Raw genomic sequence first — 14,925 nt, forward strand, 5'->3', positions numbered from 1 at the left:
TGAAATACCCAAGGTCACTAAAAGTAACCATATTGGTAATGACAAACTTGAAAGATATGCCTTGTTGCTTTGTCTCATAGCAAAATACAACAAAGGAAAGCCATATTTCATGTAAACTAGGTATTGTTATTACTGTTCAAGTCTGGTGATTTATAGATAGAGTTGGGATTTTCAATTTTCACAGAAGAAAAAAATAAATAGTAATATTAGTTCAAATCCACGCAGTGACGAATACAAGCCAAACAAGCCAAACTCGTTTCCCCCCATGGATGTGTGTGTATGGTTTTAGCATTTTTGAACCTTTTCCCTTCCTTAAGAAACATAACAAAACTGCAGCTTTGAGTTCCTGGCTGACTGCACTCTCTGTCTAATTTATCTTTCTTCTTCCCCCTACCCATTGGATAGGGGAAAGGTTTTGTGGGATTCTGGAGAAATAAAGAACTTCTTAGAGAGGTCGGTAGACGTGACTTTGAACTTGGATCAGATCCTATGTTTCCTGTGGAGAGGGTAGAAATAGTCTTGGAAGAATGGTACATAACGTTCAAACAGCATGGCTTTGAGCTGAGGCACACCGAATTCCCAAAGTTTTATACATCCTCTGCCCTATTATTTACAGCTTATAGCGTTCGGAGCTGAGGAAAGATGAGAAAAAGTATGTTTTCTGTTGGAACGGGACTTGGGACTTAAGTTCAATGCTATTGTAAGTAAACTTTCTTTAACTGAATGTTAACATTTAAATAAATGCCCAGGTTCTATGGGGGAGAGATCTAATACAGTCTCTAAAATGGCTTATCTATATTTTGGCCTGGAATTTGCAATGTGCTAACAACCCCATACACATAGGATAACTTAGGTCGGACCTTTCCGTTATTGTTATGGAGTGTACATGTTAGCCTACAGCTTGAATATATGATTGTTCCGTAACCACAAAATACCAGTAAATGTGATTTTTAAATCTGCATTTATTCCATTGGAAAGACTAGATTCTTGGCCCATGACATCCATTATTGTTGTATCAGACTGTGCTTGTCTAACAAGAGAATATAGCCAATCAAGCCGACACTAAAATGGCATTGTGTTGGCAATTTTTATATGTGATCTTTGCAGTATTCTGAGTCTGAGCATTAGTCTTATATATGTTAGTAATAGTGTGTCTTGGTGAAATAAAAAGAGCCTGTCTCATAAATGTATGTTGCTATTGTATTTGCTGTATTTGAAACACTGTTGTGTTGTCTATAGATTATGGTTGTGGGCTCTTGTGGAGGAAATATTATTTTATACAGGATATATAACAGGGTTTTAGTGTTAGACACAATTTAACAAACAGTTTGTTTTCTAATCCAATAACACTTATTGAATTTATTGCTGGTTTTAATAATGATGATGTTGATGGCGATAATGCACTATCCGCACTTCTCCTGCTTTGTTATGCCCCAAACGCCATGTCATTTTAATATATCTCTTGTTGCCACAAATCTCAATAGGCTAATGTTTTATACATGTATACACGTATATTTAATTAATTATTTTTGATATGTCAGTCCGCACCCAGGGAGATTTCACATGATATACTGTTCTCCTTTATTCATATGCCGACTGACGACCACATACAAACTGGATGCAAACTGATGTTTTAGTTCTACATTGTGAAATAGCATTTGGATACTCACGTGCAGAATAGGTCAAGGCACCTTGAATGAGGTTTACGAGTGTGCATTTCATTCAATTCTCGCTATGTGTTTGTTGGATTGCAGTTTGTGAGAGTAAATCATTAGACTTGACTATAAACTAAAGCTCCCACATTTTTAAATGATTAATTATGCATTCAAACGGTGTTTCAAATGGTCCGTTTTTACAGTTCCTCCAAAGAATGATTGGATACGTATACTTATTGAAGTCATTTTTCAATTGATTTACATTTTTTAAACGGTCTGATTAAACGCGAGTATTTTTGCTTTCCCTCTACCTATTCCCCGAAAAGCCTCTCCGAAAAAGTAGGCGGTAATTGTCAGTAGAAGATGGCGATCAGCGATTAGTCGCCAAATGAATGCGTTCCATTGGAGGGGCACCTGGGATTGATGAGGAGCGGCGGCCAATGAGAGAGCGTCAAATGAATGACCGGGCTCCAGTTAAAGGGGGCGTAAGAGGAGGTAGTGCCAGTCCACTGAGAAAGAGGGACTCTCCGAGATAAACATAGACAAGCGAAAGAAATAAACATTCCAATTCGAGATGCTTCAAGAACAAGGAAGACTCAGTAAGATAATTACTCGTATATTCTTGTAATCTGAACACAACGACATCGACTCAATTTGAAAGGAAAAGCGCAAAGGAATCTTCGCATTTTGTTGCATTGGGGATTTTGAGTAACAAGTTATCCACAAGAAAAATATAGACTAACTCAATGCGAAAAGCTTTTTTCCAATGAGCGGATCGAACTTCATCGCCTCATGACGTGTTATCAAATCTGGAAGTTAATATTCCCGTAGTGCCTTCAATTTTATTTCGTGCTTTATTAACGCGCCTTGCATAGATTGCTTTAAAGAGAATTGGTTTTGGTTAACGAAAGAATGTTACTGGACGCTGGGCACCAGTTCCCTGGTTTGGGAGTGGGCACCTTTGCCAGGCATCACCACTCCTCCAGTGAGATGCAGGACAGAGATTTGAGTTTAGCGCAGAACAGCTTCGTAGACTCGGCGCACATGGGCGCCTTCAAACTGAACCACGATCTCTCTCCCGGACAGAGTTCTGCATTCACGAGCCAAGCGCCCGCTTACCCCGCTGCAGCTCTGGGCGCGCACGCGGCTCATGTCACATCATACGCAAGCTCGCCGTTTAACTCCACGCGGGACTTTCTCTTTCGCAGCCGTGGATTCGGGGAATCATCACCGGCGGGCGGGCAGCATGCTCTTTTCGGCCCCACGGCCGGCTCCCTCCATCACTCCCATACAGAGAGCCAAGGCCACATTCTGTTTCCTGGCATCCATGAGCAGCATGGATCTCACGGCTCCCCAAACGTGCTCAACGGGCAGATGCGACTCGGACTACCGGGGGAGGTTTTCGGGCGATCAGATCAGTACCACCAGGTCTCCAGCCCGAGGACCGACCCCTACTCAGCCGCCCAGCTGCACAACCAATACGGCTCCATGAACATGAACATGGGGATGAATATGGCAGCGCATCACCATCACCCTGGTGCCTTCTTTCGATACATGCGGCAGCAGTGCATTAAACAAGAGCTCATCTGTAAGTGGATCGATCCGGAGCAGCTCAGCAATCCCAAGAAGAGTTGCAATAAAACTTTCAGCACCATGCACGAGCTGGTCACCCATGTATCGGTCGAGCATGTTGGAGGACCCGAACAGAGCAACCACGTCTGCTTTTGGGAAGAGTGCCCCCGGGAAAGCAAACCCTTTAAAGCCAAATACAAACTGGTCAATCACATTCGCGTGCATACGGGAGAAAAACCGTTCCCTTGCCCCTTCCCTGGATGTGGCAAAGTCTTTGCAAGATCGGAAAATCTGAAGATTCACAAGAGAACACACACAGGTAATTACGATATTTATTTCTGGTTGTGCTCGTGACATTCATATTAAAATGTCTTGGATGTGTTTGGGGGCTACAGTACTCCAATTTTACCAACAGTCCAAAGTAATGGTGTTTACAAAAATAAGCTGATTATGCCAGGTTGGTGTATTTTTAGACATTGAAAGCACGCTTAAAGGAGATTTAGATCTGTAAAAAAACGGATAGTCAATCCAATTCGTGCAAAAGCGTCTGGAAACGATTATGCCTGCCCTCGTATGGAATAAATGTGATGTTTTGCAACAATGTGCTGAATTATGTAAGATACTGTTGAGGGTTTGTGGTTCATAAACTTTAAACGGGTCAAAGGCGACTCGAGGGCTCATCGCGTGCACAGAGGAGCCGTAAATCTCCCCAACCGGTTTAATGTTTGTGTGGACCAATGCTCTCGCACTCGGGTGACTACGTCAGGATTCACTTGAGTTCATTGTGGAAGATTTTTTTTGTTTGTTTTTTTGGTCCTCATAACCGAGTATAATAATTGGTGTAAATTGTACACTCTAAAATAAGAAACGATTTAGCCTATATATGTGTAAAAAAATGGTACACTTTGTGTAAACATAGTCTTTTAAAAACAATGATTACAAAGATCTTTACAGAGAGAGTAGATAGTATGCACATACACACGTGCAAATACATTTGTTCAAAATTAAATACAAAACATAGGCAAAACAAAGAGAGTAGCCTAAATAAGAATTTGTTTCCATTGGGCGATAAATGGGCCTAATGTTATTCTTTCCATTGTATTGACAGTCTTAGACAGGCCATTACAAGGGTTGCACATTTAAGCAATTTCCTCTTTTGAATACACGGATGCATTGAATGTTAATTACATTTTGATTATATCTAAGCAAATGCAAAATACTTGTGTGTGATTGACAAAAGCTGATTGTTGAAAAAACAAAATAGGTGCTATTATGACTCATGAGATTTTACATGGTATTAATCGATGAACAAAGCTATTATTTGCAATCGTCAATATCAACAATATTTGATTTTATTGTTTTGTTGCCTTTAAAATGACGTTTGCAGTGGGTAGTTTGACCCAGTGTGTCGCCGTTGTAAAGCATAAGTGTATGTTATAAATACCTCTTAAATGTTTATAAAGTTATATAAATTCCAACACAATATTTACACATTTCATTGGAATTAATTATATAAAATTATCACAAAAGTTCTCTTGAAGCCATAGTTGGAATATATATGGCAGGTTAATTCTTTCTTGTAATATGGGTTGTTGTTTAAACAACATAAATTAAAACTTCACTAATCATGTGAATCTGTATATGTTTTTTCTTCTCAGGGGAGAAACCGTTTCAGTGCGAGTTTGAAGGATGCGATCGGCGCTTTGCAAACAGCAGTGACCGAAAGAAGCACATGCACGTTCACACGTCAGACAAACCGTATCTGTGCAAAATGTGTGACAAGTCCTACACTCACCCCAGCTCTCTTCGAAAACATATGAAGGTAATTCTCCAGATGATCAAAAATGAATAAGAAATACATTATACATATATTTTAGTCCCTAAAACCGTTTAAAGGCTACTTTGTTATTTAATAACAATTAAACACGAAATACACTATAATAACTTTAATTGATGGATACATATCATTAAATTATTAGGCTAACGCATAACAGGTCAGTAGTTAACATACAAGTAAATATTTAGGAACGTAATAGTGTTGGCTTTACTGTCATAGTCATAAAGAAATACTGTTAAGAATGTTTCTTACTCATAAAGTTTGACCAAAACAAGCTGTTCATAATTCATTCCGCGGATGATTAATTATTTGAATGTTTATTTTTTTAGGTTCATGAGTCTTCTCCACCTGCATCTGACTCGTCGCCAGCGGCAAGTTCTGGTTATGAGTCCTCAACACCCCCTGGTTTGGTGTCTCCCTCCACTGAGACCCAAAGCAACAACAATCTGTCGCCTTCCTCAACGGTGCACAGTTCCAACAACCACAGCAGTTTATCGTCCAATTTCAGTGAATGGTATGTTTAAGACTGTAGGAGGAACCATTTCAGAAAAGCAGGAGATAAATACTGCTTGTACAAAACGAACGCTCCTATAATATGCGCTTGTCCGGATTTAATATTCCCACATCAGCAGAAGAGACGTGCGCAAAAGCACTAAACAGCCTCTTTTTGTACATACTACACGCGCTCTTTCACAGTGGTTGTAATAGACTGTCGGTTTTTTGGTGTATAGATGTTCCTTCAATGGTAGCTATTTCTCTAACTGGACTTTTTAGTGCACATATTACCATAAAGTTGTATTATCATAATGAATATTGTGATCCATTAAAGCAAACTGATTGTAATTAAACATCTATTAACTGGAAAGAGTGCCAAAGTCAACGTTTAACGAAGACAGACACAATGCTTGCTTGTGAATGTATATCTTAGTTTGCTGGGCTTAACTTGTGATGTTTTGTGCTTTGCAAGTTTGAATTGTGAAATATATTTGGAAGATTGTGGGGGAAATTAATGTCGTGCCGTTAAATATCTGTAACTACACCCATCTTTTTGTAAATATCGACTGCCATATTTATCCATTTGTAATTAAATTATGGTATTTACTTGCTACAAATGAAACAATATTTATAAAGAATGTTTCTTTACTATAAATATGTACAATGATGGGCTGAACAGGGGCAGTTGTTTTGGTATATGTGTTTTTGTTCAAAGTTTAAAAAGTGTTTTCTCCATTATTGTGATAAGAATTTACTGCATACAGATATAATAAAATGTGGTGCAAGTGTACAATCTTTACAACGTGTCGTGTTCTTTCCACGTTCTCTCCACTTAATGGGTAAACATTGTGAACTTTTCAGGGCCTGCGTACATACAATTGTTTTGCTGCTCAAATTAGTATTTGAATTTGAATATGCATTTTTTATTTATTTATTGTCAATGGTTACCTGCATATAGCTATAGCTATTAAATTACATTTTACACAAGGCAGAAAGTAAAAATACGATTTTGCTTGGGTGTCAGTGTTGAATTATCTTCCCATAATAAATAGTCTAATTCGGGGTTTCAAACACAACTGAATGAGATATTGGGCTTTTCTTTTTTTTAAAGAAAGAGAGACAGAAATATTTTAATGGAGCTTTCGCACCCATATACCCATATACTCTTTTGCCACCCTCATTCTGCGGTCTTTACGGACGTGATATTTGTAACGTTTATGTAAATATTTGTTTCAATATCATAGAGTTCTACATCTTTTCCTTAAACACATTTGCTTAATTTTTACAGAATATGACCGCCGTCCCCTTCACTTAGGCGCTTTGCACATAGGCGAATATAGAGGTTGAAATCCAGTGGACGTGAACTTGAACTTGACTGTGGCACTCTTGTCAGGCATTGATAAAACTTACACCATTGAAAAAAAAAAAAAAACCTTTTGTTTTCTGCTACTTATCCGCTCGATTATAGATGGGCAGTGCAGAATGAAGCAGGATTTTCAATTTAATTTCCATTGTTTTATGCAATATTTGTATTAATTTTTTTTGCTGGGAGTCAGAGAAGCAGATGCGTAAACACTTTTAGTTGCCAAGTGACATTAAACTGTGAATGCAAGAGCAGAACAAAATATAATTTAATAGTTTATTTGACATGATGCAGCCACAGCGAAGCATAGTGCCTGGTTATAGGCAATTTCTGGTGCATGATATCACTGACAACATGAAAAGTGTTATGACAGCAATCTTTTAGCGTGGGTAATTAATAGTAGTTGAGAGCAATCGTATCAGTGTCACTATCTGTATTAGAGCTCCAGAGCAATGTAGTGTAGAACTGTTTACTGTGAAGGATCAGATTAATATTCATGCGCGTAAAGCCTGAGGGAAGTGCTAGGCTGTTAGACACTTTTCCTTTTGTTGTTCACTGTAGAATCATCACTCAGTACCACATCGTGTTCCGAGACAGGCACACACTGACAAAATGTATTCCTAAAAAATCAAGATGCAACATATTTAATTCTCTGGAAATATACTTTGGCGAGTAGCCTACATTGTAAGCGCCATCCCTGAGAAACCAGTTGCTCTGTTCCGAAATCACCAGAGCACTGGTTAATAATGTGCTGTTGCCCCAAGCCTGCCCAGTAAAATAATCTTTTTGTTGGCTGTTAATGAAATCACCCAATCCTTGGATTGTGTTGGATATGCGTTGAATATAAATATTATTTGTTGTTGAGGCATACTTTAACATAGGCCTAGTTGTGAGCTGGGTTGTGCTGACCTGTTTAGGGGAAGATGGCGTGACCTGTAGGAAGACTGAAAGGTCAGCATCCTGCAGCGCTTGCATGGCATTTCCTTCTCAGCGAATGTTGCTCTGATATTGATCCGTAGAAAGAACTGCGCACAGAAAATACAGTTCACTACTGTACATTCCACTATAAACGAACTATTTTAACACACACATGCGCGCACACACACACGCCAGCTTCTTCTTTTTTTTTTTTTTTTTTGCTCGACAAACAAAATGTATAGTATGCGATTGAGATTTCAAATAATTATAATTCATTCATTCAAATGAATTAATGAATTTCAACACGCAAAAAACGCAGAAGTGCTTGTTCAACACGTGACTATATATAAACAACAGTTCAAAGTCTAGCAGGATCAGTCAAGTTATGGATATTCCAGTTAACCTGCGCCACTATATTGGTTAGTTTTTTATGGTGTGCTTTGCATTTACATTATGCCTCAGCACTGACATTTACATGACACTGGTGAGTGCTGCCAATTCCCTCGTATAGAACAGGCCTAGGCCTATATACCACCGGGCTACCATTTAACAGACCAGTATTAAATGCTTTAAGCATCAAATGCTTATAAAAATGTACTTATTAACCCTAAAATGTTAACCAAGAGCTGTAATCGTTCTGAGACGACGGATATGACATCACTTTCAATGATTAGAGCAATAGCTGCATGGCTGCCTTCATTTTCCAGCCGATTTCACCCACACCTGCAGAAATATGCGCAGATGTATATGCGCTCTCTCTCTCTCTCTCTCTCTCTCTCTCTCTCTCTCTCTCTCTCTCTCTCTCTCTCTCTCTCTCTCTATCTATCTCTCTCTCTATCAATTTCAAAGAACTTTATGGCCATGATTTGGTTTACAAACAGTATTGCCAAAACATCAATACACACAAGGAGTAATGACAAGAAGAATATAATAAATATGATAATGAAGCAGTAACAAATAACAATAAAAATAGAATAAAAATATTTAGAGTTAATCTCTCTCGCTCTCTCTCTCTCTCACTCTCTCTCTCTCTCTCTCTCTCTCACACACACACATACACACACGCGCGCGCGCGCGCACGCACACACAAACACATACACACACACACACACACACACACACACACACACACACACACACTGGTCCGTCTGGTTTTCTTACAAATAGAAAGCAATAACTGTGTCAAAATGTTTTCTCAAACCTTTCTTGTCCCTTTATTTTAAAAATAATTTGGACAACATATGGAACATTATATTGAGAGGTCATTATTTTTAGATATATTTTGGGTTCATAATATTTCGATAAGGATACTGTTACATGTGTTGGAATACAATTTTTCTTGGTAGACGAGTATTTCACTAGGGGAAGAGCATTGCAATGGTCTGGGTGTATGAAATTATATATCTTTTTTTTTTTTTAGATCTTGTAACGGCTCTGCCAAAAATTAAGCCAACATTCGTAGGCTATATGCCAAGTGTGTTTTGTGCAACGTCGTAAAGACTAGAACGAATGAATAAATAGTATATTGCTTATAGTAGACATACTAAAGTCTGGAAAGAGACCATAGGACGCACGTATTTTATTCAATAGTGTATGTGTGTGGTCACATATTATGTGAGATGAGCACAAACAAATAAACTATAGGCTTTTTTTATTTTTTTATTTTGAAGAATTTTGACTGTTAGTAATTAGACATATGTTTAAAACGAGGACCATTCAAACGAGGAATGATAAACATGGCTTACAATAAGCCTCTGAGTCTCCTTTTTATTGACATATCAAGCATTAGAATGTCAATATTTCTAACAATAATTTTGCACTGGGTAGTGATGTGAAGAGACATTGATAACAACTTATATGTCTATCTAATAACTACACAGACAATCTATTTTAGCCTTTCCTATTAAGTAGCTGCTCTCTCATTGATGCCCTCTCAAAGATGTCCATATACCATTTTTTTAAACTAAATATAGGCTATTTATGGAATTTAAACCATCTGGAAGTATTATGTAATTGAACTTAACGAATTTAGAGAGAAATAAACGAATGCCATTTTATTGGTTCATATTCAGGTGTGTCAAAAACAAAAGAGAAATTATTCAACTTAGTCTTCAACTTTTCATTGATTCACACCGAGTGTAAAATAGCAGATATTGAAGGAAAGACATGTAAAAGGTTTTCATTGAAAAAAGCAAACAGACCATCTTGTTACATTCATTTTGTTTCTATAAAATATTGAATGTTATCGTTAGATATAATCATGAAGGGTAAATAAAAAGCATACACAATTGATAGATACCATACCAACAACATTACACATTTTTGTAAATTTTTGTTTTTGAACACATTCTACTGATATATGACGCTGTCCGTTAGGCTAGAAGAGATTTCTATATAAAACCCAATTTGTGGTTTTTGTTCAAAAACGCTGACAAACATGGGAACGGCATTAAATATGATTAATACAATTTAAATTAAACATTGCTAAATATAGTTAAATAAATAATTATTGCTTTGGAAAGACTTTTTTTTTTTGTTTTGCTTTGGTTCAAATTAGCTAAAGTATTATGAGATAAATGAAAGTGGCCGAAAATAAATGAATGTGATTACATGCTATGTAGATCTTTATAAGGGATTCTTTATCATTCAGCGAAGTTGTGCTCCTTTAATTGGAAACTTAACAGCCAACAATAACGGACACGGTTCATCCGCACTGTAGTTTACTCCATTTAAATTTGATGGGCAAACGGAGACACGTTTGGTGTATTCATACATGGTTTGACTTCCAATGAGTGCAATAACTACTTGTGACTGCCATTATGCAAAATTAAATGCACTACAATCTATCCTGGAGCAGATTTTAACCTGTCATTTAGAAGAGGATGATGAGAAAAAGAAGAGAAAGTGGCAGTCGCTCATTTAGCGCATGCTCACTTCAACTGATTTTTTTATTTAATATTTATTTATTTTTGAAAACTAATGCAGGTCACATTTTAAATTAATATTTAACATTATGTATGTATAACATGTTGTTAATTTGCGAATGTTTTTACGCACTTTTAAGGTGATTTTGGGAAACGTGTCGAAGATATTAAATGCTTTTAACGTTCTTCTTGGTGCTTTGGAAAACCTGTCCAAAGTGATGATGAAAAGCCTAACGTTAATTTACCGTGATAGATAGCCTAAATGTTTATATTACATTATTACATGTGGCGTTACTTTGAAGAAACAGTAATTCTTAGTTTTTGACAGTCAAAACATGTGTAAACATTTAGGCAAATAAATAAATAAACTGGGTTGGGAGGGTTACGTTTTAGATATATTCCACTACAGATTACAGAATACATGCTGTAAAATGTAATATGTAACGTATTCCATTAGATCACTCAAGGTCAGTAACGTGTTATAAATACTTTGGATTACTTCTTCAGCACTGGTAGATTTTTTTCACTTGTTTTGACTATAAAAACAAAGATAAAATACACATGTTAAAAATACATTCTCTAAAACACCTAAATACAGGCTTATTATGCAGTATTGTTTCTAAAACAAGATAAATCAAATTGATTTTATTTGAAAGATTTTTAGATATTTTTACAGGAAAACAATACAAAAATTATTATCAAGAATATGATTTTTGCCCTAATATCAAAAGGCATTACTAGAGAAAAGAAATTATGATCCAACATGAATTTTCTTTATATAAAAATATGATCGTGCCTGGTAACGTGCATGTAGAATGGCAAGAAATAGCTTTTTAGCTTAGCGTAAACTGACTATTTATACAAGGTTTATTTCAATTTCTTCTGCTCCAAAATTAATTCTCAGTCTGCTCCTATGAATGTAACACATCATAAGAAAGTGTTTCACCGCTGTTTTCCATCTGAAAGGACTAAATATTAAATGAAACAAATGACAATAAACTGCAAAGTAACCTCTTCAGTAATCAAAATACTTTTTAAATGTAACTCTATTCAAAATACAAATTATTTAATTGTAACTTTAGTGGAATAAAGTTACTTATATCTTGTATTTTAAATCCCTTTATATGTATTCCACAACTCCCAAACCCTGTAAGTAAATAAATAATAAAAAATCTTGCTGTATGTACATGGTCAAGATCATTTCTTCAGGTAATGGACCCCAATCATTTGTAGCAAGATCAGGTCTTAAAGGGATAGTTCACCCAAATATGAAAATTGTGTCAATATTTACTCACCCTCATGTTGTTCCATGCCCAGTATGACTTTTGTTTGGAGGAAAAAGGGATATATAAGGCAGAATGTTGACTGACAGCCTCAGCACCAGTTCACTATCATTGTATGGAATAAAGAACAGCATCAACACCCTTCAAAAATGCTCCTCTTGTTCCACACAATAAATTCTTGCTGGTTTGAATTAAGTGGCCACAGCATTTTAATTTTGGGCAAATTAACTCTTTAGAGAATGACCAAAGTTTCAGCATGACACCTTAAAAGTCATGATGACTTTTATTTAATTGTTTCTTTCTGTAGGCAGACATATTATTTTATTTTAAAATGTGTTACAGAGAGAATGTAGAGAGTATATCAATTTGAAGGAGTTCAATAATTATTAGTAAATAGAAAAACAAACTGGTAGAGCATTCCACTAGCAACACCAAGATCATGGGTTCGAGAGAACACACAAATTGATAAAAATGAATTTCTTGAATGAAACGTCTGATAAAAGTGTCTGCCAAATGCATAAATGTAAATGCAAAATACATCTCTGATTTGCCATATGTGCCAAAGTGATGTTTCAATGAGTATTGTGTCAGTGGATAATAATACAAACTGTGTAATAATTTAATGATTTCTGTTTGTGAGCATCATGTTGTTATACAACAGCTCAGGCCATTGGGAATGACTCACTTTCTTCCTTTCTCTGTCTCCCTGGCTTTTTGGACCACCGCTCTCTTATAGTGTGTTATGTGAAAGTCTATGTACAGCTAAGGTTCCTGTTATGCAGACACAGCCTTTCTCACGACAAATGCATAAGCTTACTTTGAACAAGCAGGAACAGTTGTCACTTCAGACTTATAGACACAAACAAAAAGCCTGATTCCTGAAGGAAACCCAAGCTGGCACCACCTATTCAGGACAAACATGACAGAGCTATTGAAAACCTCCCCTCCTAAACACTTTCCCTTTTATATAGATCACTCTGAATGAGTTTTTTTCACTCACGGGAGTCATTCTGTTATTGTGAGTCACACAAGTGGTGGTGAGTGTAAATTATGAAGTACAGTCATGGTACTGAGAACAGTCAACACCATAAACATTGTATTCCGAATCACATGATGTTTTGTCAAGAAAGAGCAGAGCTAAATAATTTTGATATTCCAATATTTCACATTATGATGCAGCCAGAGCCAAAGAATACTGAAAATGAACAAGGGGTTTTAAATGAGAGATTCTGAGAAATGGCCTTTTGCTGGTTAATTCTCTCTTTTAAGTACACAGAAATACATCAGAAATATGCTATGTATGTAATATAATAACTAATTTAGTAATGAATGTATAAAAGGTCATGAAAAGAAAACGTGCCCCCTGCGGGTATTTTCTTTTTGTTTTGTTTTTTCCTTTGTTTTCCTTTTTTTCTTTAATGGTTCTTTGATGGTAGTAGGTGGAGTTAGATGGAATGGTTCAAACCACACCAACAGATGGACATCAGATTTGAGTCACTAATTGAGGTCTAATGACGTAAGCCACTTACTCACGAAAAAACACAGCTCAGAAGGTGCACATTATGTTATTCAAGCCCTGAATACCCTGGAAAAGGTTCAGCTCCTGTTTTTGAGGACTATTACAGAACTGTGGCCTACATTTTATGTAAACCCCCCCAGTTTAGGGAAATTTTCAATTTCCCTGAGCCTATAAACCCAGTCACACCTCTACGACTTTGATCTTGAAACACAACATTCCTCTGCCTGAGGGCAGCAGCAGGGTTAAAGATGCTCTCAGAGTTTGGTTTATAAGGACTTGATGACTTAATGGAACACAACCCTTCATGTTCTCCACCATTATGTTGTATTTGTCATGGAAACCAACATAAGATTTGTAGTTACCTTTTTTATTTTAGCATTTTCTTTAAATCAAATTTCATTTAAATAGGGCAAGGTAATTGCACTTAATGGGCTGCTTTTCCTAAATAAAACACTCAACACCGCCAAGCTACAAAAAATAAATAATTTTTTTTTTTAGGAAAGATTATGCATTTTATGTCAAGATGAATTTGTTTTAGCACTTAATTCAATCAGTTTATGGTGGCAGTCCCTCAAAGTGTTGTGAAAACATACATTTGATAAACTGTATCTGAGACATCCCATGTCTCGCTCCTGCTGTTATTCTTGCATTTAACAATACTTTGAGTAGGGAAACACAATTCAGTTGAATTGACATATGCTGACAGGAATGAGTGTTGATGGCTCTTTATAAATATCAAGGAGCGCACAGATAGTCTCCCTTACTTCTCAAAGATAAGCTTCTTTCCAGCTGTTTCTTCTTACATTTCTCAATGACAACCTTTGACTAAATCTTCAAAAAGCAAATGTGAGAAGTGCAAACCCATGTGCTCCAAGGATTTGGTTTGATATTCCTGTGCATATCTAATATATTACAAGTTTTTTACTTTGCCCACATCAAAAGTTCACAAGTGGCCCTCCACAGGTTATTAAAACACCTGGAATGGTTGAAGATGAACATAAAAACAGTAGCAGTCTGTGTGGAATGGATTCCTGCGCCGTAAATTGTAGAACTGATCCTTTTTTTATTTTCACTGTCTGGTCATCACATGAGGAGGCAATGCACCCGCAGAGCTCTCTGAATACCATAAAAACATCTCTGTCTCATGCAAATATTAGTCCAATTTGATACCTTCTCTTCAAAACAAGGCACTGAGAAAGAAAGCATATCTAGGACTCATCATTATCATGCTGCTATTCTTTAGAGATTCTTCAATGGCACTGTTCATGTCCACCATATTTATCAATGTATGCCTTACCCCATGAGGCGCATTTGAGATTGCTCCATCGATGTCGTCAACTACTAGCTATTGAGTTATTG

General features: G+C 36.6%; 1 protein-coding gene across 2 annotated transcripts; it reads left to right on the forward strand.

Annotated features, from left to right (window-relative positions):
• Positions 1–530: 530 nt before the first annotated feature.
• Positions 531–6,361, forward strand: LOC127655097 (zinc finger protein ZIC 2-like). Of its 2 annotated transcripts, none has more exons than XM_052142705.1 (4): positions 531–700; positions 1,982–3,546; positions 4,886–5,049; positions 5,394–6,361. In XM_052142705.1, the coding sequence occupies exons 2-4, from the start codon at positions 2,568–2,570 to the stop codon at positions 5,586–5,588; spliced, it is 1,338 nt and encodes a 445-aa protein (XP_051998665.1). In that variant the 5' UTR covers positions 531–700; positions 1,982–2,567; the 3' UTR covers positions 5,589–6,361. The 2 variants fall into 2 exon arrangements, with proteins under 2 accessions (XP_051998665.1, XP_051998666.1); XM_052142706.1 differs by having other exon boundaries at positions 532–700; positions 2,864–3,546.
• Positions 6,362–14,925: the final 8,564 nt, after the last annotated feature.

This window comes from Xyrauchen texanus, chromosome 14 (genome assembly GCF_025860055.1).
Source record: "Xyrauchen texanus isolate HMW12.3.18 chromosome 14, RBS_HiC_50CHRs, whole genome shotgun sequence".
Lineage (NCBI taxonomy): Eukaryota > Metazoa > Chordata > Actinopteri > Cypriniformes > Catostomidae > Xyrauchen > Xyrauchen texanus.